Consider the following 25,308-nt stretch of genomic DNA (forward strand, 5'->3'; position numbering starts at 1 on the left):
GAGTTTTTACGACCTGATGCCCTTCCCGACGTCAATCTCATCAGAGAGGTTCAAGAAATGAAATGAATGACGTTGTATATGATAGTAGGAAGGGAGAGGTTGAAACCTGATGCTGGCACTTAGTCTACTTGTGTCGAATAGCACCAAGGGGTCTGCTGAAGGCTTTACGTCCCCATCCGACAGGAGATTCAGCATCAACAGCCTCATATGCCCTAACTCCATATGAGCACTGAGGAAAGGTTTAGAATTCAATCCAGGCTTTTGGCACGTAATCTAAACTAGTGACTAGAAATTGTATGCCACCACCTCTCCTACCCTGAACATTTTTTTCTATCAACGGGACTCGAACAGGCCAGCCACCTTATAGACTTCACGCCTTAAGGATTACGGCCAGTGGGCGGGCTGCTTTCCTTTTTATTTAACAAAAAAGCAAAGCAAGGAAAGTCACCTCCGTACAGGCCATGAAGGCTCTTGGAGGAGTAGAAGGTAAAGGTTTCCACCATTGTTAACCTCGGCACGTGATGGGGTAGAATGGTTAGCTCTACGCCCGGCCGCCTTTGCCCCCAGGAATTAATCTGGTACTCATTTTTGGTGTAGGTGAGTGAACCTCAGGGCCATATGTACCTCCGGAAGTGGAAATCTCGTTTCTTAAATTTTACGACGTCCTTCCGGGCGAACCGAGCACGCCTTTACCGCCTCGGCCAGGCAGCCCCTCTTTTTATTTAACAGTTACGAGAAATTATCCTTCCATGTTTCCATAGATATATCTGACGTGACTTCTGTGGCGATCTTTCTCGTAGCTATTAATGGTGTTCTTGTGCTTCCTTTGCCTGCAATATTCTGTTTTACAAGTAGTAGCTGTTTATCCCTTTGTTTACTGAATTATTAATAAATTATTTTGAATGAATTTTTTTACGGTTTAATGAGAGGTTGATGTAGATATACAAACATGAACAAAATCATAAAAATAATGGTAAAGGGGCCAAAGTGAAATTTTAGACTTGAAAGTCCCGACAGGACCGACAGGGTGCATGTGAAAAACATAAACTACTTCACTACATTTCTCTAAATTGTCAGCATTGGTCATAAAAGTATGCTTGGAGAAAAATAGCACAGAACACACTGAAATGTCAATCTCACTCATCACTCAAGCAATTTGATGATACTCATAGAAGCAGTTTCTTTCATTGACACACAGGAAAATTTTACACTGTGAGCATTTGGAATGAGGCCTGGATTCCACTTTCTTTCACGAGCATAGTTCAGACCTTCCTCTCTTCTTTGGCATTTGTTGCCGTAAGGTTAACAGACCCAGGGCAACACGGCGCTTATAAGTGAGATGAGGAATCTCCCTCATCATATGCAATGTATGAGTTCACAAGTGCTATGCCACCATATCTGTCTCGTACATTGATCTCAGTATGTCAGCTTTGTCAACTCCTCCCATTAGTTTCACAATTGTTGGCGCTTCCATTTCTACTTTTATACCATCCTTCATTGTTCTTGTAACTACACACGTCTCAATGCCATGGTAATTTGAAAGTAAATGGACACTGCGAATATCTTTCCATCTTAAATAAAGAAGACCCTGGTGTGTTATTCGGTAATCGAAATACCCTCTCTTCAAATCTTTATCTTTGGCAAGAGCTGGGGACCTTGTCTCGTAGATCGCACTGTCCCACATGCCAATATGTATTCAGACTTTAAACTTTAAACTTTCAAAAAGTGGCACAGAACAGAAATAGTTATCCATTATTGCAACGTAGTTTTTACCCCTTAGTGAAGACGTCGAATTCTTCACCACTGACCCCCCAAGTGCAAAATCAGTGTTTACACTGTCGTCACTTTTTTTTGCCTTAGTACACATCAAACTCATATCTGAACGACACCAGAGTTTATAGCCTCTTTTTATCGGTTTCATAGCGTTATATTGTTCAATGGATGGTCTTCCCTTGAATAAAATCATACTTTGGTCTACAGATTGAAACTGATCTGGTTTTCTGAGCCTCTGGAAATTATTATTAAGAGCAACTATAAGTGGCCTAATTTTGTATAATTTATCCTTGTTGTTAGCGGGAAAGGTATCATTATAATTTATATGAATATTGGTCACATTTGAAAATACCGGTCACGATTCACTGTCTCCTTTACGACAAATACACCAAGATCTGGTTCATTTGACCAGTAATCTCGAATCCTTGGCACACGGTGGTAGCCAAAATTACTCTGGAAACAAATATGAACCACAGTATCCTCTCCCTGGTACTGGATGAAATAATCAGTTGGTAACGTCAGTTCATCAAACACCTCAAAGGGCACACCTTTACTGAGAGAAAATATAGGCACAGTTGTCACAGTGTTTCTTTTCAACCATCGCCTTCGTACAACGACAGAATCATCCTCAGAACTGGAATTTTCTGGGCTCTCCAATTGTTTGACGATACCTGTCTCTCCTATCCGTGTCACTGTCTGGGCTTAGCTCCTCTTCACTATCACTACTGAATTCACTGAGTGTGTCTATATCCTAAGGTATATTATCCAGCCAGTCACGAGCGAGACATCGGGAAGTGCGGACGTGTGAATGAGCTGAGGTGCGCAATATGGGAATAACGCTACAGCAATACAGGCTAAGAATTGGAAGATGGCATGGTGCAAGGCAGTGTTGGAAGGAAGGTGGAGTTGAGAGAGGAAGAGAAATTAGTGGTTATAAAGGACTGTTGGAGATTATGTTGTGTGCGACGGTTATTGCGACGCTGCTGGTGGTAGGAGGTATAGAAAAAAATCCGGGTCCAAACCAGGGACCGTTCGGCTGGGAGGAGCTTGAAGAGATCAAGAGAGTGGTGAAGGAAGCAAGCAAAGGAGAAGAAATTAAGGAAATGATGCAGGAACACCAGGCAACCCAAATGAAGGAGATGAAGGACTTAAAAAGTTTTATAAAAGAAGAAATTGGAGGTGTAAATGACAAGTTAGCGGAGATAGAAGATGAGGTAGGGAGCTTGAAAAAGAAGGTGGTGGTACTGGAAGAGGAATTAACAGCAATGAAGAGAGAAGTGAGGTTAGCGAGGAACGAATCAACAAGAAAAAATGTGTTTGTGTATGGTGTACCTGAGGAAGGAACAGAATCAAAAGTGGAATTAGTATTGAAAGTGGTGGACATAGTTTCGAACAAAATGAAGATAAACTTTTCTGAAGTTGATATAGACGATATATATAGAGTGGGAAGGAACAAGGGACATAGGCCGGTGAAGCTAAGATTAATATCAACCCTGATGGCTGATATACTTCTGAGGAATGCTGGAAATTTGAAAGGATCGAACATTTATTTGAAGGCTGAGATAGAGAAAGAAGACAGGATGCGGTCGGATGTCTATAAGCGGCATATGTGGCGTGCTAGAGCGCAGGGATTGCGAGTCAAGATAGTGGGGAGGTGTCTGGTTACTTCAGGCAGAAATTGGTCGCGATCGTGGACACAGGAGGAACTGCTGAGGATGGAAAAATGTGAGGAGGAAATGAGTTGCAGAAATCGAGAGCAGGGCGACATCAGTACGGAGAAGGAAGAGAGAAGAGGGGACTGCGGTGTCAGCGGGCAGGTAGCGAAGACAGCAGAGTCCTTGGTGAGTCAGAACAGCCCAGGAAGGAGTGAATCAACAAGTAGGACACTAGACCGAAGTGAAGTGGATACAGGTAGTGAAGAGGTGACGGGAAGGGAAAGGAGTCAGGGTAGTGACTCAACCTCCCCGAATAGGAATAATGCAGAAATAAATCTGGAGAGAAAGCAGGCGTTAAATAAGGCGAGATCCTTAAGTTTAAAAGATCTATGGGGTGGGAAAAAAGGCTCTGGCACGGAAAAGGGGGAGGATGGGGGTGAGAAGAAAGAGAGGGATGGGGTGGAGCCAAAAGGAAGAATCACGAGAAGTAAGGGGGGAAGTGGTGAAATGCAGAAGTATAGGGAGGGAGGGGGAGGAAATAAATAACTAGATATGGTGATAGGGATGCTGAATATTGAGGGGTTGATGGGGAAGTTAGGGAATAAGGAAATTGTGGATTTAGTGAAAGATTTTGAGATTATTGCTCTAGTAGAGACGTGGTTAGGGAAGGGGGTTGAAATTACATGGGACGGTTATAGAGTAGTTAACGTGTTAAGGAAAAAAATAGGGAAGAGGAGCCGAAACCCAGGGGGCATAGTAGTTTTAATAAGAAATGAGATAACTGAATGGGTGGAGACGTTACAGACTAGGGTAGAAGGGGTAGTGTGGTTGAGAGTAAAAATGGGGAAGGGGCAGCGGAAGCAATTTGTCTGGCACTGCTTTATAACCATCCGAGCGATTCAGTGTATGCAAATAAACATTTTTTTGACGAACTGATTGAAGAAATAAACACAATTAAAGGAATGTATGTAGAAGATGGGATGATTTTATTGGGAGATTGGAATGCGAGAGTGAGCAATAGAGTACCGGTATACAGGAAAGAAGTAAAAGTAGACGGGGTACTGCAAAGGAAGAGTAAGGATAATGTTGTAAATAGTTATGGAGAAAGGTTATTAGAGTTATGTGCTCTAGAACATTTATTTATTTTAAATGGGTGGATGAAGGGGGATAGTGTGGGAGATTTGACGTATATTACAACAAATGGAGGGAGTGTGGTGGACATAGGAATAAGCTCAGAGATAGCGTTAAGGAGAATAATTTTTGAGGTGTTAGAATATGGGTTGACAGAACATATGCCTATCAAAATAAAATTGAGAACGTTGGTCGCTGATGAGAAGGGAAAGATGGAGGAAAGTAAGGAGAGGTATAGGAATGGAGGATGGAAGTATGTATGGGATGATAATACTAAAGAGATATTAAGACGGCATTTGAAAGAGGAGGGAGATATATTAAGGGTAGGAATTGAAAGGGCGCTAGAAGGGAATGATATGGATAACGTGCTAAAATTAATTGAACTCCCTGTATGGAGGGTGGGGAAGAAAGTGAGGAGAAGGGTAGAGGGAAAAAAGAATAAAATTAATGGATGGTTTGATGATGACTGTAGGAGAAAACGTGAGGTTGTAATGAGAGCCCTAGCGGAGTTTAGGAAGGAGGGTGTGCAAGAAAAAAGGAAGGAATATTGTAAATTGAGAAGGGAATATAAGGAGGTATTGGATGAGAAGAAAAGAGGATGGAAGGAGGTGGAAGCTGAAAAAATAAATATTTATTGTAGAGAGAAGAAATTTGAGAGGATTTGGGAGTCAATAAACAAGATCAGAAGAACGAAACCGGAGGGGAAGGGGGATAAAATAGGAGAAAACGAGTGGGTTAGGCATTTTAAAAGGCTTTTAGAAGGGGAGAGGAAATTGGGTAGAGAAATAGACAAGTCACAAATTGGAAGGGAACTGCAAGTAGGCATTACAATATTGGATAGGGAGATAACAAGGCAGGAGGTAATTACAGTATTAAAAAATGCTAGACCCAAGGCTGCAGGAGGTGTGAATGGTATTTCCAATAGTGTATGGAAAGAGGTAGGGGCAAATGAACCGATGTTGAGAGGGATTGTGAAATTCTTTAATAGGTTGCTGGAAACGGGGAAATTTCCTAGAGAATGGAGGAAGGGGGTATTATGCCCTATTTATAAAAATAAAGGAGCTAGTAGTGATCCAAACAACTATAGAGGAATTACACTCCTAGACTCGCTGTCAAAGGTGTACACAGGGGTTTTGGCGAATAGGATAACAAATTGGGCGGAACAGTACGGTAGGATATCTGAGTTCCAAACTGGATTTAGGAAAGGATGTAATACAGTTGATAATGTTTGGATTCTGGACACTTTGATTACAAAGTATGTGAGGATGGCAGGGCGTAAATTATTTATAGCAGCGATTGACTTAGAAAAAGCCTTTGATACGGTCAGTAGGGAGGCGCTATTTTTGAGATTAGGGGAGGTTGGAATGTCGAAAAAAATGAGGGTGGCAATTGAAACTATTTATGAGGAAGTGTTTGTGATGATTAAATTGCAGGGTGGAAGGTTGAGTAAGTGTTTTGAATCGAAAAGCGAGGTGAGACAGGGATGTAAGCTATCCCCGATATTATTTATATTATTTATAAATAATATTTTAGAGGGTCATGGTGGAGACGCATGGCAATGCCCTTGGGTAGGGAAAATGGAGGTTCCGGGGTTGCTATTCGCGGATGACCTATTGATTTTGGCTTTGACGGCAAATGGGTTGCAAAAAGGGTTGGACAAGGTAGTTGAATATACTAGGAAATGGTCTCTCAGAGTAAATGTAAGAAAGACTCAGATAATGGTGTGTAGGAAAAGGGGTGGGGAAAAGAATAAGGAAGTCTGGAGGCTGGAGCAGGAAGAAATTAAATCAGGGGGAAAACTGAGTACCTAGGTGTAATAATTAGTAAGAATGCTTCTTGGAAAAATCAGTGTAAGAAGGCAAAACTTAAAGGAAGAGGAGCGCTTGCGGTAGTAGGAGTATTAGAAAAGAAATTTCCAGACGTTAAATACAAAATTCAGAAAACGGTGTTTAAATCACTGGTAATGGGCAAAATGCTATTTGGGGTTGAAGTATGGGGAATGGAGGAAGACAGGAGTGAACTAAACCAGGTGGTGGCGAAATTTAGCAAGATCATGATGGACCTACCGAATTGTACAGCCAATGCCGGGGCCAGATTAGTCTGTAAAGAATCGATAGAGGTTGAAATAGCTAAGAGGGTGTTCAAGTACTGGATTAGATTGGAGGAAGGGAAGGGTGGGGCGTTAGTACAAGAAACGTTTAATTTTCAGAAAGGTATGACGAATGAAGGTTACTGGGTGAATAAGTGCAAAAATGGTTACAAAAGATTGGATTGGGGGTATATGGAGAGGTCTGGGGGGATGGTAGGAATAAATGGGTATGGGAAAGGATAAAGGGAAAACTACTAGATATTGAAAGACAGAGCTTAATAGGGGAATGTAGAGAGAGAGTCTCTTTATCAGTATTAAATAAATTGGTGGAAGTAATAAACCCGAAAACGGAGTTTGAGGGTAGAAGGGATAAGAGAGGTTTGTATTGGTGGGTACTGGGTCTTCCGAGGAATAAGGGGTGGGTAGGTAGTGAGAATAGGGATAGATGTGTGTTATGTGGAGAGAAGTGGGAGGACCTGCATATTTTTAATCAATGCCGACCTTTGGCGGAGATAAAGATCAAACTACTAAGTAAGAAGGAGCTGCATATGGTAGGGGAAAGCTATAAGATAACATCTTGGTTATGTAGAGAGTGGGAGAAAGGAACGAATATAGCGAAATTCTTAAATGTGGCCAGAGCTATATTTATAAAGAAATTGAGGGAGTAACAGGGGTTGTGCAGATAATGTGGTTCGTGCTGAGGGAGAAAGGGGGAAGGCATTCTGCTCAGAGGAATGGATATCCGCCCTGAGCAAATGCGTGAAGGGTATCATGGTAATCATATCAGAAGAGGGGGCTGTAGTGTTAGGGGAAAGGGGGAGAACACCTTGCCCTGTGGAAAGGTGATCCGCCTGGGGCAAAGGGAAAGCCTGAGAAAATTAGGTAAGCGTTGAGAAAAGGGGAGGTTGAGTAGGTTTGAGGGTAGTGTAAAGCTTAGGTGGAAGTAAAAAAAAAATTAAAAAATAATAAATAAAACAAAAAAGCGAGTTGACTGAGTGAACTAATGGACTTGGAATGGAGTACTGTCTGTTGGTGTGTAAATGAGGAGTGAAAAAAAATGGATTGTTTAAGTGTATTTGTGTGAGGAGGGAGTATATAGAAGGTATATGTGATAGAATTGTGATAGATTAAGTGGGAATGTAGTTAAGGAGAAAATGTTGGCAGTATGGAAATTATGAAAGTAGGTCATATGAAAAAAAAATTTTAAAAAATTTAAATGGTGTAGATGCCTTGATGAGGGGTGTAAAATTGAGGGATTCTTGATGTTTATGTATTAAGTTTAATAGGATGGAAGAAATGGGATCTAACAGTTTGATGTAATTGAGGTGTTGTAGACTGAGAAGTCGGAGTGAACTAATGGATTTGGAATGGAAACTGTTTGTTTGTGTGTAAGTGAAATGTTAAAAAAAAACAAGTCAAATTGTTTTAAGTTCGATATAAAATGATTGTTAGTTGATGCTTAAGTCTGAAGCTTAATAAGGTGAGTCGGTTTGATATATGAAGTGTGGTGCGGTAGGTGGAGAAGACTGAGTGAACTTCGAATGAAAAATGTTTGTCTGTGTAAAAAAAAAAAGTGCTAATTGTTTTAGGTGCGTTGATGAGGGATTTTAAATGGTTGTTAGCTGATGTTTAAGTCTTAAGTTTTATAAGGTGAGATGTAGATAGCGGGAGTAGTGCGTGAGAGGTGAGGGTGACGTATCAAGGGAAGAGGGAGGGGTGGGGGACTTGACCCCACTCCAAAGAAGTTAGACTTGAGCATGTCTGCACGGAAATGAAAAGGATAGGGAAGGTAGTCTGCTGACAATGGACAAGAGTATGTGTGACGTACATAGCGGAAGTGTGTTGCTGGCCATCTGTTGGGTCTGGTTTCAGCCAGAGTGGCTTGTAACACATGATAAGGAAAGGAACACAGTGTTTGTCAGCGAGGGTCGGTGAGATACGATACCAGTTCTCACGTGGCAAGGCTGGTGGCTGCTGTAGACGGGTTGGTGGGCGTGTGTTCCATGCCAGGGCTGTTGCAGCGACCAGTCTAATTATTTTTTTTAAATTTTTTTTTAGGTGGTAGTCAGGGGTTGGGCTTTGGGTAGTTAGTAGTGCGGTATCGTCCTGCATGTGTGCTGGCTATCCGCGTACGTGTGGGATGATACTGAGTAGAGGTAGAAGTAGTAAATGTAGTTAAGTAGTTTTAAGAGAGATGTAGTTGCTATTATTGCTTGTTTTCCTTTGTTTCGCTCTGTCTGTCTTTATTGCCTGTAAGCCGATGGTGTACACTAGGGTGAGCAATAAAGATATGTATATATATATATATATATATTATCCAGCCCATATACTATGTCACTTACTCTGAGGCCTTTCCTGTAGAGAGCCATAATGTTGAAAAGTAAGAAAGAATTTTTACGAAAGATTTCATAATAATTGTAATCTATATCTAAACACTCAAGTGCTGAAATAAAGCTAAAGAGTAATTTTCACTTGGCATTGATGCTATTTACCATGAATGGCATGTCCAACAACCCGGGAGTACTAATGTAGTTAGCAAATTGCAAACTAATTGTTGTCTGCGGAACCTGACGGGACTTTGAAGTGCCCAGTACAGTGTTTTATAACCCCATAATTGCACGATGCTACATAAATAGTAAGTTCATAGAGAAAAATTCGTAATTTTAGGTATTCACTTAGCAGAAAAAATGTTAGCTTACCATTTGAGCAGTAGAAATGCTATTCAAAAACACGTGTTATTCGCACTGCAGCACTCACCCAAAATAGCTTCGATACGATTGCGAAGTAGCACACATTTCAGCCAGATAGCTGCTGCATATCGTGTGTGCTCGATGATGCCATCTCTTATTGCATTCCAAGTTATTCCTGAAGACGTCTGAGAAGTCCCGTGCCTTGGATCAGCAACAAGTTGCTATGGTGGTATTCCTAGACATAGAAGAGGCCTTCAACTACACATCTTTGGGCTCCATAGAACTTAGTCTAGAGAGAAGAGGCGTGAGCAGGATGCTCATAAGATGGATTATGGCCTCACTGCAGGGCCGTCTACCCTCAACGTCATGATCCTTAGGTCTAGTATATGATGACTAGACCTGGGATTTTAGGCTCTAAAAAATTAGTTTTAGGCGCCTAAAATAGGCTATTAAAACAAGTAAATAGGCTTTTAAAACAAGTAAATAGGCTTTTAAAAGAGAAAATATACACTTAAAATATGTTTTAAAAATGTGTGGATAGGCAGGAAATAGAGTTTAAAATATTACAATATACACTTAAGCTGTAACATGATCCTTTTTTACTTTAACAAACGTGGTATCTCTATTCTTAACCGAACTAACTGCAAAATTAAGTCAGAATAAAAAAGACATTTATCAAAAACAATATTAAAAAGTCATGTCAAAAAAGTTATGGATTATGATATACCATTATCAGTACTGATCTAAAACCTTAATACTAAAATCACTGTACACAATTACAGCACTGTAGGCATCCAATAACTGTGTAAACACGAATGGAGTATGTGTTTATTATTTGTAAGGAACATTCCTACTGTACTTTCATTCGTAGTTTGCTTTACAGTACATAACAATAATCTTCTCTAAATTTTCCACAGTCAGGCTGTGTCTTTTGTCTGATAAAATAATTTTGAAAGCAGAAAGAGAGCGCTCCACGCTCACAGATGTTAGAGGGGCATAGGAAAATTTACCTACATTTTTCAATTCAATTTCACTTGGTAAGTCTACCTTTTCCCCATCCATTACCTGATGTACCCTTTTCAGCACTGAATAACCTGAGTTCTTCTGCAGTACACTAGACCACTTGTCTCTTATCTTGTCCCCTACCTTGCCCCTAGCACTTTGTATGTTATTCTCAGCTTCCTCAATTACAGAAAATTGCTGTTTGAGACTGTTTCCTTTTTCCTCCATTTTTGTAATGGTGACTGGAAGAAATGAAAAATTTGCTTGAATATACGCAATGTCTCTCTGAACACTGGAACAATCATTTAAGAGCTCTTTGACAGACGACACACATGCAGAGTAGTACGTTAAAGGCAAATTGTCTATCACAGTCTTGATTTCCTCAAGATGTTCTGCATAATACAGGGCAGCTTCCATCCAGGAACCCCAACGGGTGATGATTGGCTGTGATGGAAGGAGAATAGAGGGGAGTTTCTCTCGAAAGATGGCTATTCTTGATGGAGCCTTACAGAACACTTTCTTCATTGTTGAAATGAGAGTATTTACTGCAGGAAACTCGGCCCTAACTGTTTCTGCGAGTCTATGCAAGGCATGGGCCATGCAAGTAACATGAATTAAAGAAGGATAGAAAGTTTTGAGGAGAGGTGCAGTGGCAATCATGTAGGAAGCAGCATCAGAGACAAGGAGGAGGACTTTAGAATCATCAACACTCCCAGGATACAACAATTGCAACCCCTTGTTGATGAAGTATGCAATGCTTTGACTGTTGACTTTCTCAAGCTGTTTAGAGCAAAGAAGGTGAGCGGTAGATGCCTGATTCGGTTCCAGTTTTCCTACTATAAGGTTAGCAATGTACCTGCCCACAGAGTCGGTGGTTTCGTCCACACACAACAATATGCAAGACTCCCCAATATCCCCCCTGATTGACAAAATGACCTCATTGTAACAAATATCTAAGTAGTTCTTTAATGTAGATGCTGATGGGATGTGCTGCTTGGTGTATTTCTCTAAAAAATATCTGAAAATCGGATTATGCACAGCATTCCAGGGGATATTTGCTGCAACTAGGGCTCTACACATATCAGCATAGAAACCATTATGGGTTGTAGGAGATATAGTTTGTGTGAGCAGAGTCTGTCTAATGTTACTTTTCATGGCTGCTTTCGCTTTGTGACTGGCAGTATCTGCATGCTGCTGAAGGTGGCATTTTTTTCTCATGTGAAATCTAAAACACAATAAAGTGATGTCAATTAGAGACTAAGATGAGGAATAGAAAAGGTGAGCTATTGAATAAAGTTTGTAATTTTGAACTATTTAAATTAAGCCATTATTACTCTAAAGTTAATTAAGAACAAGAACACTACAGTCCCCGAAAGGCCTTGGCTTTCAATAACGGTTGCTGCCCAGCTCATGGCCTGCAGATATTGGGTGGCATGTGGCCAGCACGATACATCCCTCAGCCGTATTGCCTTGCCTTCGTGACCCCTGCCCACTGTAGCTTCTCAATTGTCCTCACGATGCTGGGTAAACACCGTTCCAGAGCTCATAGATTTCTAAATTACTGCCGGTACTAGAAATCGAACCCAGGTCGTCTGGACTAGGTCTCTACAATTAATTAGAGGAGCCAATATCAAAACCTTAGTTTTAGATTAATATGAAATTTAAGATATATGCACATACCTGTTTATTGCAGTACTGGCAGAAAATAATCTTGCCATCAAAAGTCATCCCTGGAAATTGTACAAGCCATTGTTGTATAAGCGCACTCTTAGATGATTTCGTTTTAGGCATGATGAACTATATTCACTTAAACAGATGTTCTTTCACTGGTGACTTGACACAGAATGTCCCTTCTTACTACCTGCTCCTTGTTCTTCCTAGATAATCCTCACCCCGTCACTCGACACAGTACGTCCTTTACTACCTGCTCGTTGTTCTTCTGAGCTAATCCTCCACCTCCACCCTTCACTCAGCATTCCTTTGGTGACAGTTGTCTGGAAAGGGCACATTTCTGTGAAAAACCCACCCTCTGCTGTTCTGCTCGTTCCAGGGATTCCATTGTGTGATTGTAAAAATTACAGAAGTTGAATTTTATTTTAAATGTAGAAAATAGGCATTTTTAGGCACTAAAATAGTAAAATAGGCTCTAAAGGTCCAAATAGGCATTTTAGGGCACTATAAAACTCTGTTAATGTAAGGTATTTATCATGAAACGTCAACATATTTTTTTAAAAATCATGTTATTTCGTAAGGAACGAAGTAGGCATTTGCCTTAAAATCCCAGGTCTAATGATGACCTTCCGGGTTTAGATATATATATATATATATATACTACCTTCGCCTGACGCCATAAGGAGTACACGTACCCCATGGTGAGAAAGGCTCTAAAAATTCTGACCAGGTATGGTATAAGGACCACTCCCGCTTCCTGAATAAGCGCTGGGAAGATCCCATCCATTCCTTGACTTTTATAAGGGGCTTAAGATTATAATGCCCACTTTACCCTTCTTGGGGTAACAATCTCTGCGGCGTCCTTCCAACCACTTCTATCGGGTCGGAAGGATCCACTCGATTCTACTTCACTATTCGTGACTACTGAACCTGGAAAGTGGGCATCAAGCAATAAGCTCAGGGTCTCCCCCTCTGATGATGTATATATCCACCCGTGGGAGACTCCAATGAGCTCAGCCTTGCCCTTCCATCCAAAGTTAGAATTTCATGAAGCCTTGCCGCTTCATGTTGACTCTCAATGGAGTAACAAAACTGTCTCTAGGATTTCCTAGAAGCCTTTTTGACTTCTGACTTGTACTTCCTCTGAGATTCTTTGTAAAAATTTAGACTTTCTTGGTCTTGAAGGTCCCTGTATTTGTTCCAGAACCTTCGTGTGTTTCTCCTCAGGTGTTCCAGATAACTGTTCCACTTGAAGCTTCCTGTTGCTCTTCTTGCCTTAACAACTGGGAAGTTTAACTCATAAGAGGTAACTTTCTCACACTGAGCTCTAGCTCCTCCTTGTTCTTAAATATATTTGACGGTTCTCCTTCCAGTCCCCTCCTCACGTCCTCCCTGAAAGACGCCCAATCTGTTCGTCTAGAATTTCTATAAAATGGGATCTCAAGGAAGCCCTCTATATGAAACACATTGTGTCTGTGGTCTGGGAAGGAAGGCTCCAATGAAACATTCCAGTCTTTAAATTCCTGTATAATTCCCATGGAACCCAGGGTAAGGTTTATGATCGCCTCACTCCTATTATTGATGTAGGTTGGGGTACCACCTATGTTCATGATCTCAAGATCGGTTGTACATAGAAATTCTATGAAGTTCTCTCCCGTTTGGTTTGTATGTTTGCTTCATCAAATGCTGCGGTGAGCATTGGCGTCACATGCTACTATGAGGTTAAGTCCTTGTTTGCTACAGTATATATCACCAGTCTCTTGAACTCCTCCGGCGGGGGTGGAGATTCAAAGTCTTCTGAAAAATATGCAGAGCAGACAACCAAATCTCTTGGCTGTCCACCCTCTTCACTGGGACTGCTACTAGGTCTCTAGTAATGAAGCTCGGCATAGCCCAGGTGTTATGGTCCTTAACTAGTATACATGTTCTGGGCTTCTCCTCCGCTACCCCACTGAAGAGAGTGAAACCTGCGCATTTTAGTCCCATGATATAGCTCTGTCTAAGCCAGGGTTCTTTTATCAAGGCGACCGAAAATCCACCTTTCTGGATACTTCTTATAAGTACCCTAGAGGCCGCTATACAATGTTGTATATTCGATTGTATGAAAATAATCATTTCTTACCTTCATGCAATGCTTTACCTTATGCAGTCTCCGGAACCTACAGCTCCGGCTCCCGCGATGGATCTTGAGGCTTGGCTGGCCGCGGCTCCTGCTCCTTGCCCCCTGTTGGTCTCAGTATTGTCTATGGTGGGGTTGGTCCTCTGCTTGTCGTGTTTGCCCTCCACCAAAGTGAAGATGGCAACAGCACCCCGCAGAAGATCTTCTTTCCCACCACTTTTTCCACATCCTTGGAGTCCATGCTGACCACAAGGTGGACACCTTTCTTCTCTTCCTTGCGGTCGTAGATTCTCCAGCTACTGGGATTTAGTCCATGGTTCTGGCATGCTATTCTTCTCAAAAGGACATCGTTGTCCTTTGGTTGTCCTGGTATCCAGACCATTACCCTCTTGTAGGAGCCTGGCTCCTTCCCATGGCTTCATACCTGTAACAAGACTAGAGAGCCATGCTACAGTCTCGTCATTTTCTGCAATTATGATGGCAGCACCTCTCGACGGATAGCAATCCAGGAACTGAGACCTAATGGGCCCCTGCTCCGGAAGCTCATCTATCAGATTGGTGATAGCCTCCTCTACGGACTCCACCTGTTTTTGTGTTAGCTGCTGGTCAGGATATCCTTCAGGCACTATGGCCCTCCTGATCCCAGCTTTAGCTATTCTGGTATACTCCACCTTAGGTCTTTTGTGGACTTGCCAATCTTCTTCTGGGGTTTCCCCCGACAGGAGTCGTTTTCCCGCTGGCGTCTTGGTAGGAGGAGTCCTCTGTGCCCTGGAAGCAGAGCCCGCTTTAGAGTCCCTCCTCTTGTGCCCATTGGATCCTTCCGCAGTCGTCATTTCCGTGGAAGTAGAAGGCCTCTCAGCTCCAGGAGCTAGGTCCTCTTTGACCTGCTCCCGGGCCTTTAAAGCCTTCTTGGTACCTTATTTTCTCAGTGCTGGAGCGCTGTTTCTTCTTCTTCCTCTGAATTAGAAGTTTGCCCACCTCTAGAGTGAGCTCTCTTATAGTCGATGTCGTGCTATCCGAGGGTATCTCCGAAGAGTCCGCATCGGTTGTCGTTGAAGTGGTGTTTCTTTCAGAGGCCCCAGAGGAGCTCTCCGGTTTGGGGGTTGCTATAGTACTAATGTAGGTCCCACGAGTAGCTAGGGAAATATGATGTCCGCCCAGGCAGAGCCCCGCATACCTGGGTAAGGCTGCTTTCTTCGAGAGGGCGCCAGGTATCTCGAAGGCTCCGTTCAAGATACATCTCCCATGTGCTATGCACCCCATCGGCACGGGTCGCGTTACACCTTAGGGTTGGGTGGTGCTTTAGCTTCCTCCTCCTCGTATACCGAATGGTTACGCAACACGGCTCCATTCGGCATCTCAAGAAAGGAGCTACTAGTCCCCCTCACCATGCAGAGGATCTTCATTTGAAGAGGGTAACCAGGGTTGGCTCCTACAATTGTAGAAGCATACAAGAGGGGTGGCTCTGTCTGAGCCAGGGTTCTTGTCTCAAGGCGACCGAAAACCCATCTTTCTGGATACTTCTTATAAGTACCCTAGAGGCTGTTGTTGCTGTATTTGTTGTTGTTGTTGCTGAAGTTGGGTAATTATGTTTTAGCCTTACTTTATTATAACTTGTGATGCTAAGTTAGTAGTAAGCTCAACCTATAGTTTTGTAAGCCATCGTGTTAAGTACTGGAAATAATTAAGTTGTGTATTAAACTGTACATGATGATGCTGGATTTAGAATGTTAAACTAGTAGTATTTCCTGTAATATTTTGTCCATGGAATTACTTTTTGTACTCGTGTTGTTGTAGTTGTTGGGTAGTTATGTTTTTAACTTTATTATCACTTTTAGTTACGCTAGTAGTAAGTTCATTCTATAGTACTGTAATCTGGAAATACTTAAGTTGTGTGTGAATTTGTATATAATGACGCTGGATTTAGAAAGCTAAACTAGTAGTATTTCTCGTCATATTTTCTTTCCATGGAGATGCTTTTTGTACTCTTGTTGTTATTGTTGTTGTAGGGTAATTATGGTTAACTTTACTTTATTATTACACTACTGTAAGTGACCATTGCCACCGGGATATTTTCCATTTGCGATGTATTTCTTAATAATAATAATAATAATAATAATAATAATAATAATAATAATAATAATAATAATAATAATAATAATAATAATAATAATAATAATAATCTCTACTTCCGGTTTAAACATATGTTAAAAACAAATTCTGTTCCGCTCGGTTCGATTCCATTCTACTAGGTGGGAGCGGGTCTTAACCTAAACTGAATGAGCAAAATTTAGCAGGTATTTTGTCGTAGCCGAAGATTTGCTGTTTCACTCGCTTACTCAGTGTAGGTACATCAACGACAAATGAATATTCCACACGACGTATACCACTGTTATATTCACGAAGAATTCTATAGAATTCGCCAAAGTACAAGAGGAACGCTAAAAAAATTCGCAACATATCACCATTACAGACAAACTCCCTCGTACAGAGCAAGCAAATACACAATTATTTTACTTTGCGCTAGGCTCCGTGATCATGCTGGACGACCTAATTATTTTTTCGCGTGCATCGAAAAATAAACTCTACACGTGCCATCAAATGAATCACTCCCAGAAGCTTTATGCGTGTTGAAATCCAAAAATAACATACTTTTGTTACAACTGATTACACTGTACACTTTGAGTGTTAGCTATTACAACTAACATGTGACGTGACCCCTACCTTACCCACTCTAGCTGCCCTGTCGCCGCAACACGCTATGAATCTCGACCGAGGTCAACAGCTCACACCCCGCCGCCCGAGGAGAACAGCGTCAACCCAGCAACTTGAATTTTGCTCTTTCGTGGCGGCAAAGAAACCTAGCTCTCTGGACTGCGGCAGAGCAAGCGGATTGTCGAGCCAGTTGTACAGTGACTTTCTCTCATAGGCTGGCTGGCAGACTTATCTGCCTCCCGTTGACTCATCACTCCCCGCTCCGCGGTATAGCAACAAGGTGAGCACTTTATCACTTTCTCCGTGCAAGACATGAGATAACAATTAAAATTAAGAAAATGAGAATAAGAAAATTAGTGCAGTAATTAAGAATTAACAAAATAAGCTCGTACCTTATGACAGGAGATGTTGGAAATGTTCTCCTCCTGCATCCACACGTTTCTGGCATCGTCTTCGGAAACTCCGATTCACACATCTAAGTTCGTCTTTCGTAATTGAGGCTGTTTCTCTCCGGATGGTTCAATTTTAACATTTTAGTAGCCCGCCATGCTGAGCTCTTCAAATCCCAGGCTTCTTGTCCAAGTCTTCTTAGCGATTTTGTAGGAGGATGTTCTAATATTTCTGCGATTTCATTTACTTTTTCCTCGTTAAGTACACGTTTTTACACTTCGCTTCTCATCGAGTAAAGAACCAGTTCCTCTCAATTTCTGCACGGCCTCTCTATGTGGAGGGCGTACACCTGGAAATTGTGTAACAAATCGCCTAACGACTTCCCTGCAAGACTCTGTTTTCACATCATTATCGTACATAAATACCGTTTCCTCTACCGTGTATACATGTGGAGGCATTATGCGAATTATACCCCGAAGTAATAATAATGGCGTATGGCTTTTAGTGCCGGGAGTGCCCGAAGACATGTTCGGCTCGCCAGGTGCAGGTCTTTTGATTTGACACCCGTAGGCGACCTGCGCGTCATGATGAGGATGAAATGATGATGAAGACGACACATACACCCAGCCCCCGTGCCAGAGAAATTAACCAATTAAGGTTAAAATTCCCGACCCTGCTGGGAATCGAACCCGGGACCCCTGTGACCAAAGACCAGCACGCTAACCATTTAGCCATGGAGTATACCCCGAAGTAACACTTCACAACTGGAGAAGAGTTGGATAGACAGATAAACACTTAATCACGTTCTAAGCGCGGACCTGAACAGCGAAGTGCGGGCATTCCCGTTCTGTCGCTGCGCTGTATAACGGAAAGTGATAAGTCAACGGGAGGCAGATAAGTTGGCCGCGTCTGCCAGCCAGCCTATGAGAGAAAGTCACTGTACAACTGGCTCGACAATCCGCTTGCTCTGCCGCAGTCCAGAGAGCTAGGTTTCTTTGCCGCCACGAAAGAGCAAAATTCAAGTTGCTGGGTTGACGCTGTTCTCCTCGGGTGGCGGGGCGTGAGCTGTTGACCTCGGTCGAGATTCATAGCGTGTTGCGGCGACAGGGCAGCTAGATTGGGTAAGGTTGGGGTCACGTCACATGTTAGTTGTAATAGCTAACACTCAAAGTGTACAGTGCCAGCTAAACAAAATAGAGCCATTTTATGAAATCAATTGTAACAAAAGTATGTTATTTTTGGATTTCGACACATATAAAGTTTCTGGGAGTGATTCATTTGATGGCACGTGTAGAGTTGATTTTTCGATTCATGCGAAAAAATAATTAGGTCGTCCAGCATGATCACGGAGCCTAGCGCAAAGTAAAATAATTGTGTATTTGCTTGCTCTGTACGAGGGAGTTTGTCTGTAATGGTGATATGTTGCGAATTTTTTTAGCGTTCCTCTTGTACTTTGGCGAATTCTATAGAATTCTTCGTGAATATAACAGTGGTATACGTCGTGTGGAATATTCATTTGTCGTTGATGTACCTACACTGAGTAAGCGAGTGAAACAGCAAATCTTCGGCTACGACAAAATACCTGCTAAATTTTGCTCATTCAGTTTAGGTTAAGACCCGCTCCCACCTAGTAGAATGGAATCGAACCGAACGGAGCAGAATTTGTTTTTAACATATGTTTAAACCGGAAGTAGAGATTATTATTATTATTATTATTATTATTATTATTATTATTATTATTATTATTATTATTATTATTAAGAAATACATCGCAAATGGAAAATATCCCGGTGGCAATGGTCACTTACAGTAGTCTAATAATAAAGTAAAGTTAACCATAATTACCCTACAACAACAATAACAACAAGAGTACAAAAAGCATCTCCATGGAAAGAAAATATGACAAGAAATACTACTAGTTTAGCTTTCTAAATCCAGCGTCATTATATACAAATTCACACACAACTTAAGTATTTCCAGATTACAGTACTATAGAATGAACTTACTACTAGCGTAACTACAATTGATAATAAAGTTAAAAACATAACTACCCAACAACTACAACAACACGAGTACAAAAAGCAATTCCATGGAAAAAATATTACAGGAAATACTACTAGTTTAACATTCTAAATCCAGCATCATCATGTAGAGTTTAATACACAACTTAATTATTTCCAGTACTTAACACGATGGCTTACAAAACTATAGGTTGAGCTTACTACTAACTTAACATCACAAGTTATAATAAAGTAAGGCTAAAACATAATTACCCAACTTCAGCAACAACAACAACAACAACAACTACAGCAACAATAGTGCAACAAGCAATTCCCTGGAAAGAGAATACCACAAGAAAAACTACTAATTTCACAATCTAAACCAAGCAGAAAATCACAAATTCAGTGTCCGTAATTTACAACTTTCACTTTTCACTTTATACTAGCACTAATAGTCTCATTAAATGATTTGATACCGGAGGATTCTAAAAAAGACTGCTGCAGGTAATTTATTCCAATCCCTTATGATCCTGTTTACGATCCTTATGCTGGTTTCTGGCTCTAATTTTATGCTCATGATCATTTTTCTATAAGTATGAGGGAGGTTACAACCTCCAGGCAGCCCTTCCCGTATAGCCCTTATAAAGACCACACAGACGAGCTCTAGTTCTTCTAGATTCAAGACTTTCCCAATTAATGGTACTCCTCCTATTCCCGGTTACGGAACGCATCGCTTTTCTTTGCACTTTTTTGGGGGGAATTTATTAAACCTGCCCTGTACGGATCCCAGCACTCAGATCCATATTCGAGAATCGGTCTTAGCAAGCATTTATAAGCTTGATTTTTGGTACCAGAATTAGCTTTCTTGAGATTCCGCATAATAAAATGCAAGGATTTCCAGGATTTCCACTTGCTCTGACCAGTTTAAATCTCTTCTAACAGTAACACCTAAGTACTTACAACTTTCAACTTCAACAACACTTTCCCCTCCAGTTTCGTAATCCCTCTTTCCTGTCATTTTCTTTTTACTGAAACACAATTTCTTGTTTTTTCCGCTGTGGATTTTCGTTCGATTTTCACGCGCCCATTTTTCAATCTATCGAAATCCCGCTGAAGCAATAGTTCGTCCTTTCCTGTCTTTATCTCCCGGTTTATGAAGCAATCACCGGCAAAGAGGCGCACTTCCGATTTTATCAAATCAGGCATATCATTTATGAAAAGTATGAAAAAATTGGCCCAATAACGCTACCCTGAGCCACACCAGACTAACACTTATTGGGAAAGATAGCGTTTTTCCCATGCGCACCTTCTGAGTTCTTCCATTGTGGAGTTCTCGAATCTATTTCAGAACTCTGATGGCAATGCCCGTACGCGCTAACTTGTAAGGAGGATGTCATGTGGCACAAGATCGAATGCCTTACCAAAATCATTTATTATTGCATCAATCCTTGACCCACTGTAGAGCTTATCCGATATATCTTGACATACGGAACAGAGCTGACCTTCGCAGGAAAAGTCTTTCCTAAAACCATATGCCCTTTAAATATCACTCCCGTAGAGTCCCATTTTAGCCCCAAATAATCTACTGTTAATTGCTCCATTTGTTTGCATATGATAGACGTCAAACTTACCGGTCTGTGGTTTTTCAAGTCGCTCTTGTCAGCCCCTTTGTGAATAGGATCTACAATGGCCGATTTCCAATCTTCTGGAACCATTGGTATTGTTCAGTGATATATTAAAGATTCTTATTGAATATGGTAGGATCGCTTCACCCCCGAGTTTAAGTGCCTCTCCGAAAATAAAATCTGGCCCACAAGATTCACTTCTTCTGAGTTTAGAAAGACCTTCACGCAATGATGAAGCTTTAATTTGGAAATCATTATTAGTTTCCGGAAAATTGTCCCTGAATAACTGTGCCGTCGGAATAAAAACCTTTCCGTAGTGCTTATTTAATGCTTCCGCTTTATCTATATCTCTTGTCACCAACAAATCCCCTTCTATACAAAGAGAAGGAAATATATCTTCGTATATACAACCTGTGATAATAACGTTCGGTGAATAGTCCTGTTCTGTCAACATAGATGAACAATGCACGACAGTGACCTTACTGTCCTTCGAAATAGTCCCCTCCCATAACTATGCACTGCTGAGATCGGCGATACATGTCCTGGAAACTTTGCAAGAAGGATTCCTTTGGGATAATGTTCAAAAGCCTCGTCACGTTTCGTTGGATGTCATGAATATCGTCAAATCTCTTTCCTTTCAAAGCGAGTTTGAGCCGTGGGAATAGGAAGAAGTCTGTAGGATTGAGATCTGGCGGGTATGGGGCACGTTCAAGTTGCACCACCCCCTTTTTTCCAGGAACTGTTCGACGATATCATCCTCAGTGACAGTACAGTTCAAGAAATTTGATGTCGCATCCACCGTTTCTACAAAATCCTGTGAAGCTTCTAAACGTGCCTGCTTCTGATCGTCCGTCAAGTGATGTGGCACAAGACGAGAACACGTTATCTTCTTCCATAACTTCTGGGTAACAATTTGTCCCACGGATTCACGTTTAATCTGCAGTTCATCCGCTATCGTGCGCACAGTTAATCGCCGATCGTTCGTTATTAATGTCCTCACTTTCTCAATGTTTTCGTCACTGACGGCGGTCGCCGGTCTTCCGCTACGGGGGTTGTCAGAAACGCTTTCCCGGCCTCCTCGAAAACGGGCGAACCACTCGTACACACACCTCAAGGACGTACCAGCTTCGCATGCGTTTCTTTCGGTGTCTTGCCAAACTTAAAACAAAACTGTACACTGATCTTTTGGTCATTCATGTTCCAGTTCGCAGTTCAGAACCAACGCACTAAACACGCACTGTGTCAAACAGTTTTTACACGGCACCATACACGATGCTCAACTGAACAACGCTGGGAGCAGGTGGTTAAAACCTGCTGCTACGCAGGTGCAGCGTTGTGTGTCGCCAGTGTTGGCGGATCGACCGTTCTGACTTCATTCACCGAACTTTATTGTCACAGGTTGTATTTTTAAAAAAGGGTTCCAGGAATTTCGATTTTCATTAAGGATATTGTCAAGATATTTCTCTTCAGCCACTTTCTTTTCTGCTAGCAAAAGCTTTACCAAATTTCTATCCCCCGCTTTGTACGCATCGTTATTATTTCTTCTGTTGAACGCTTTCCTAGTCTTACGTTTAAGCTTCCTAATAGTCGCGGTGTAGTACGGCGAATCTGAATTTTCTTTATATATCCTTTTGGGAACGATATTATTCAGTCCAGTATTTAAAATGGTTTTGAAGTTCTCCCAAGTGTCGTCCATCCTCTTGCCCTCCTTTAACCAGTTAGTATAGCACAACCTCAAATAATTATGAAAACTTGCGGAATCTCCCCTCGCATAACACCAAATAGTCTTAGAAATTTCCACATGTCTCGTATTATAAGTTTCCAAAGAGAGCTCGAGTACCACTGCACTGTGGTCACTAATCCCCTGAATTAAGTCACAAGATATAACTATGTCATCCGGTCTGACTAGAAAAACATCTAAAAGTGCTCGTTTACGTGTGTTCTTTGTGACGACTTGGGAAAAGCCATTATTCGACACTAATAAGTTAACTGCTTCCTGCGATAAGCCCCCCCATAGTTGGCCCAGCCCAGTTTACTAGGCGGTAGGTTTAGATCCCCTGCAGGGTAGTTCTTTTCCCGTAGCTTGTATTTGCACATGTCAATTCTGAAAGATGAGTGATCGTGTTTAAACCTGATTTGGCGGGCGATAAGCTCCAATAATGACTAAATTTTGTTTATTAGGTGCGTTATTTACCTCCACCCCAATTATTTCGCAGTCATCGAGAACACATTTTAATACTGCTTAGCTCTGACCTAATACAAATGAAAATTCCCCCTCTATTCGACCCTCTATCCCGTCTAAACGTCAGAAATTTTTATCTGAATATTTCTTAATTATATATATTATCTGATAACCAACTTTCCGTTCCCATAATTATATCAGGGTCACTGGAATCAACTGAGTTTTCGAATTTTGCGATTTTATTACCAATACTTCCGCAGTTTACCTGCAACAATCTAAGAAACTTACCCGATCCGGTATCACTGCCTCTCACAATATCCTGTTGGTGGCCCCGTTGTCGCTGGAGTTGCATCGAATCCGCTCCCGTCGTGGATCGTCATTCGGCTGCCTGTTCTGCGCCGTCATCCGTTTGGGTGGAAAAGGACTCGGTAACCCTCGACAAGAGTTCACCCAAGACCAACTACAATATAGGCCTATCAGACCGTAATATCAAAACCAAGATGATGGACGTCGTGGGCGCAGTAGCTGCCGACTGATTAAGGTCAGGGTTGCACGCAATAACTTCATTTCGGCGATAAACCAACTCACGGTTTCCGGAGATGCCGGAATTTAGTACCGCAGGAGTTCTTTTACCTGCCAGTAAATTTACCGACACGAGGCTGACGTATTTGAGCACCTTCAAATACCACCAGACTAAGCCGGGATCAAAACCGCCAAGTTGGGGTCAGAAGGCCGGAGCTTCAACCGTCTGAGCCACTCAGCCCGGCGTCACATTAAATTACTTGTGTTGATACCACTGAAAGAGCTACACAATATCTGGTTCAATCCGCCAGAAATTAGGAAAAGATCACGTACATAGTTTGCCAACGGTGGTAATTTAACATGATAAATTAACATCATAGGGAAAATCACTGTTGCACCTATGAAACGCTTCGCTAACAACTTTTTTTTTTTTTTTGCTAGTTGCTTTACGTCGCACCGACACAGATAGGTCTTATGGCGACGATGGGACAAGGAAGGGCTAGGAGTTGGAAGGAAGCGGCCGTGGCCTTAATTAAGGTACAGCCCCAGCATTTGCTTGGTCTGAAATGGGAAACCACGGAAAACTATTTACAGGGCTGCCGACAGTGGAGTTCGAACCTACTATCTCCCGAATACTGGATACTGGCCGCACTTAAGCGACTGCAGCTCTCGAGCTCGGTCGCTAACAACTACTCATCACATAAAATCAACTAGAATCGCACATATTCTGCTAGAATAGATGGACAACCCCACAGCAAACAAGCTGATTATTTAGAAATTTCACTTAGTCAAATAATGTTTTCTCTTAGATTTCACTCGCTGGATAGATGGACATACACGATAAAAATGCAATGATATAACATCATTTTGAATGTTTAAAAATAATTTAAGGAGCGAAATTCCTCAATTTCTTCACTCTCATGAAAACTATGCAACATAACTTGTTGCTTTCGAAGTGGTGGACAATTTCTAATATCCAGCACTCAATGAAAGGGAAGTACACCCGAAATGATTATGCCAACCCAATGAACGGCCCTGGTGATGTTAAGCTTTCCTTACTGGAAACTTTTAAAACATATGTTGACATATGGTATAGCAGAACTTCCAACAATGATGGTAAACTTATTAATGAAACGTTCAGGCACTAAAGATATAATGGGATTTTCCCCATTGAAGAACATGAGTATAAAAACTCTATTGACTCTAAACATTTTTTTTTTTTTTGCTAGGGGCTTTACGTCGCACCGACACAGATAGGTCTTATGGCGACGATAGGATAGAAAAGGCCTAGGAGTTGGAAGGAAGCGGCCGTGGCCTTAATTAAGGTACAGCCCCAGCATTTGCCTGGTGTGAAAATGGGAAACCACAGAAAACCATCTTCGGGGCTGCCGATAGTGGGATTCGAACCTACTATCTCCCGGATGCAAGCTCAGAGCCGCGCGCCTCTACGCGCACGGCCAACTCGCCCGGTGAGTCTAAACAATGATGTCTTTAACCTACATGGATGAGCTTCAATTTGGTGTAGACTGCTTGATAACAGATATCCACAACATGAATCGGAAGGTATTGGTACAATATAACCCCTGCGTTACAAACGAAGCTAATCCCTGCAAGTCACTATTTCTTCTCTGTAACTGTACGGATCGCTCCACCTGTCACATTATAAGTTTTGTTATACTCCAAGATCCAGCCAAATGTTCCCGCAGGCAAGCACAGATTCTTGCAAAATATAATTGCATCTAAA

The 25,308-nt window shown here is 41.7% G+C and overlaps 1 protein-coding gene across 1 annotated transcript in view; it reads left to right on the forward strand.

Annotated features, from left to right (window-relative positions):
* The first annotated feature begins 15,458 nt into the window (after positions 1-15,458).
* LOC136856843 (uncharacterized) overlaps positions 15,459-25,308 on the forward strand; it is a 132,171-nt gene continuing 122,321 nt past the window's right edge. Inside the window, exon 1 of the mRNA XM_068231022.1 lies at positions 15,459-15,545. Within this exon, the coding sequence (XP_068087123.1) occupies positions 15,459-15,545 (87 nt within the window). The remainder of the gene's footprint in view (positions 15,546-25,308) is intronic.

The sequence above is a fragment of the Anabrus simplex genome, chromosome 1 (genome assembly GCF_040414725.1).
Source record: "Anabrus simplex isolate iqAnaSimp1 chromosome 1, ASM4041472v1, whole genome shotgun sequence".
Classification (NCBI taxonomy): domain Eukaryota; kingdom Metazoa; phylum Arthropoda; class Insecta; order Orthoptera; family Tettigoniidae; genus Anabrus; species Anabrus simplex.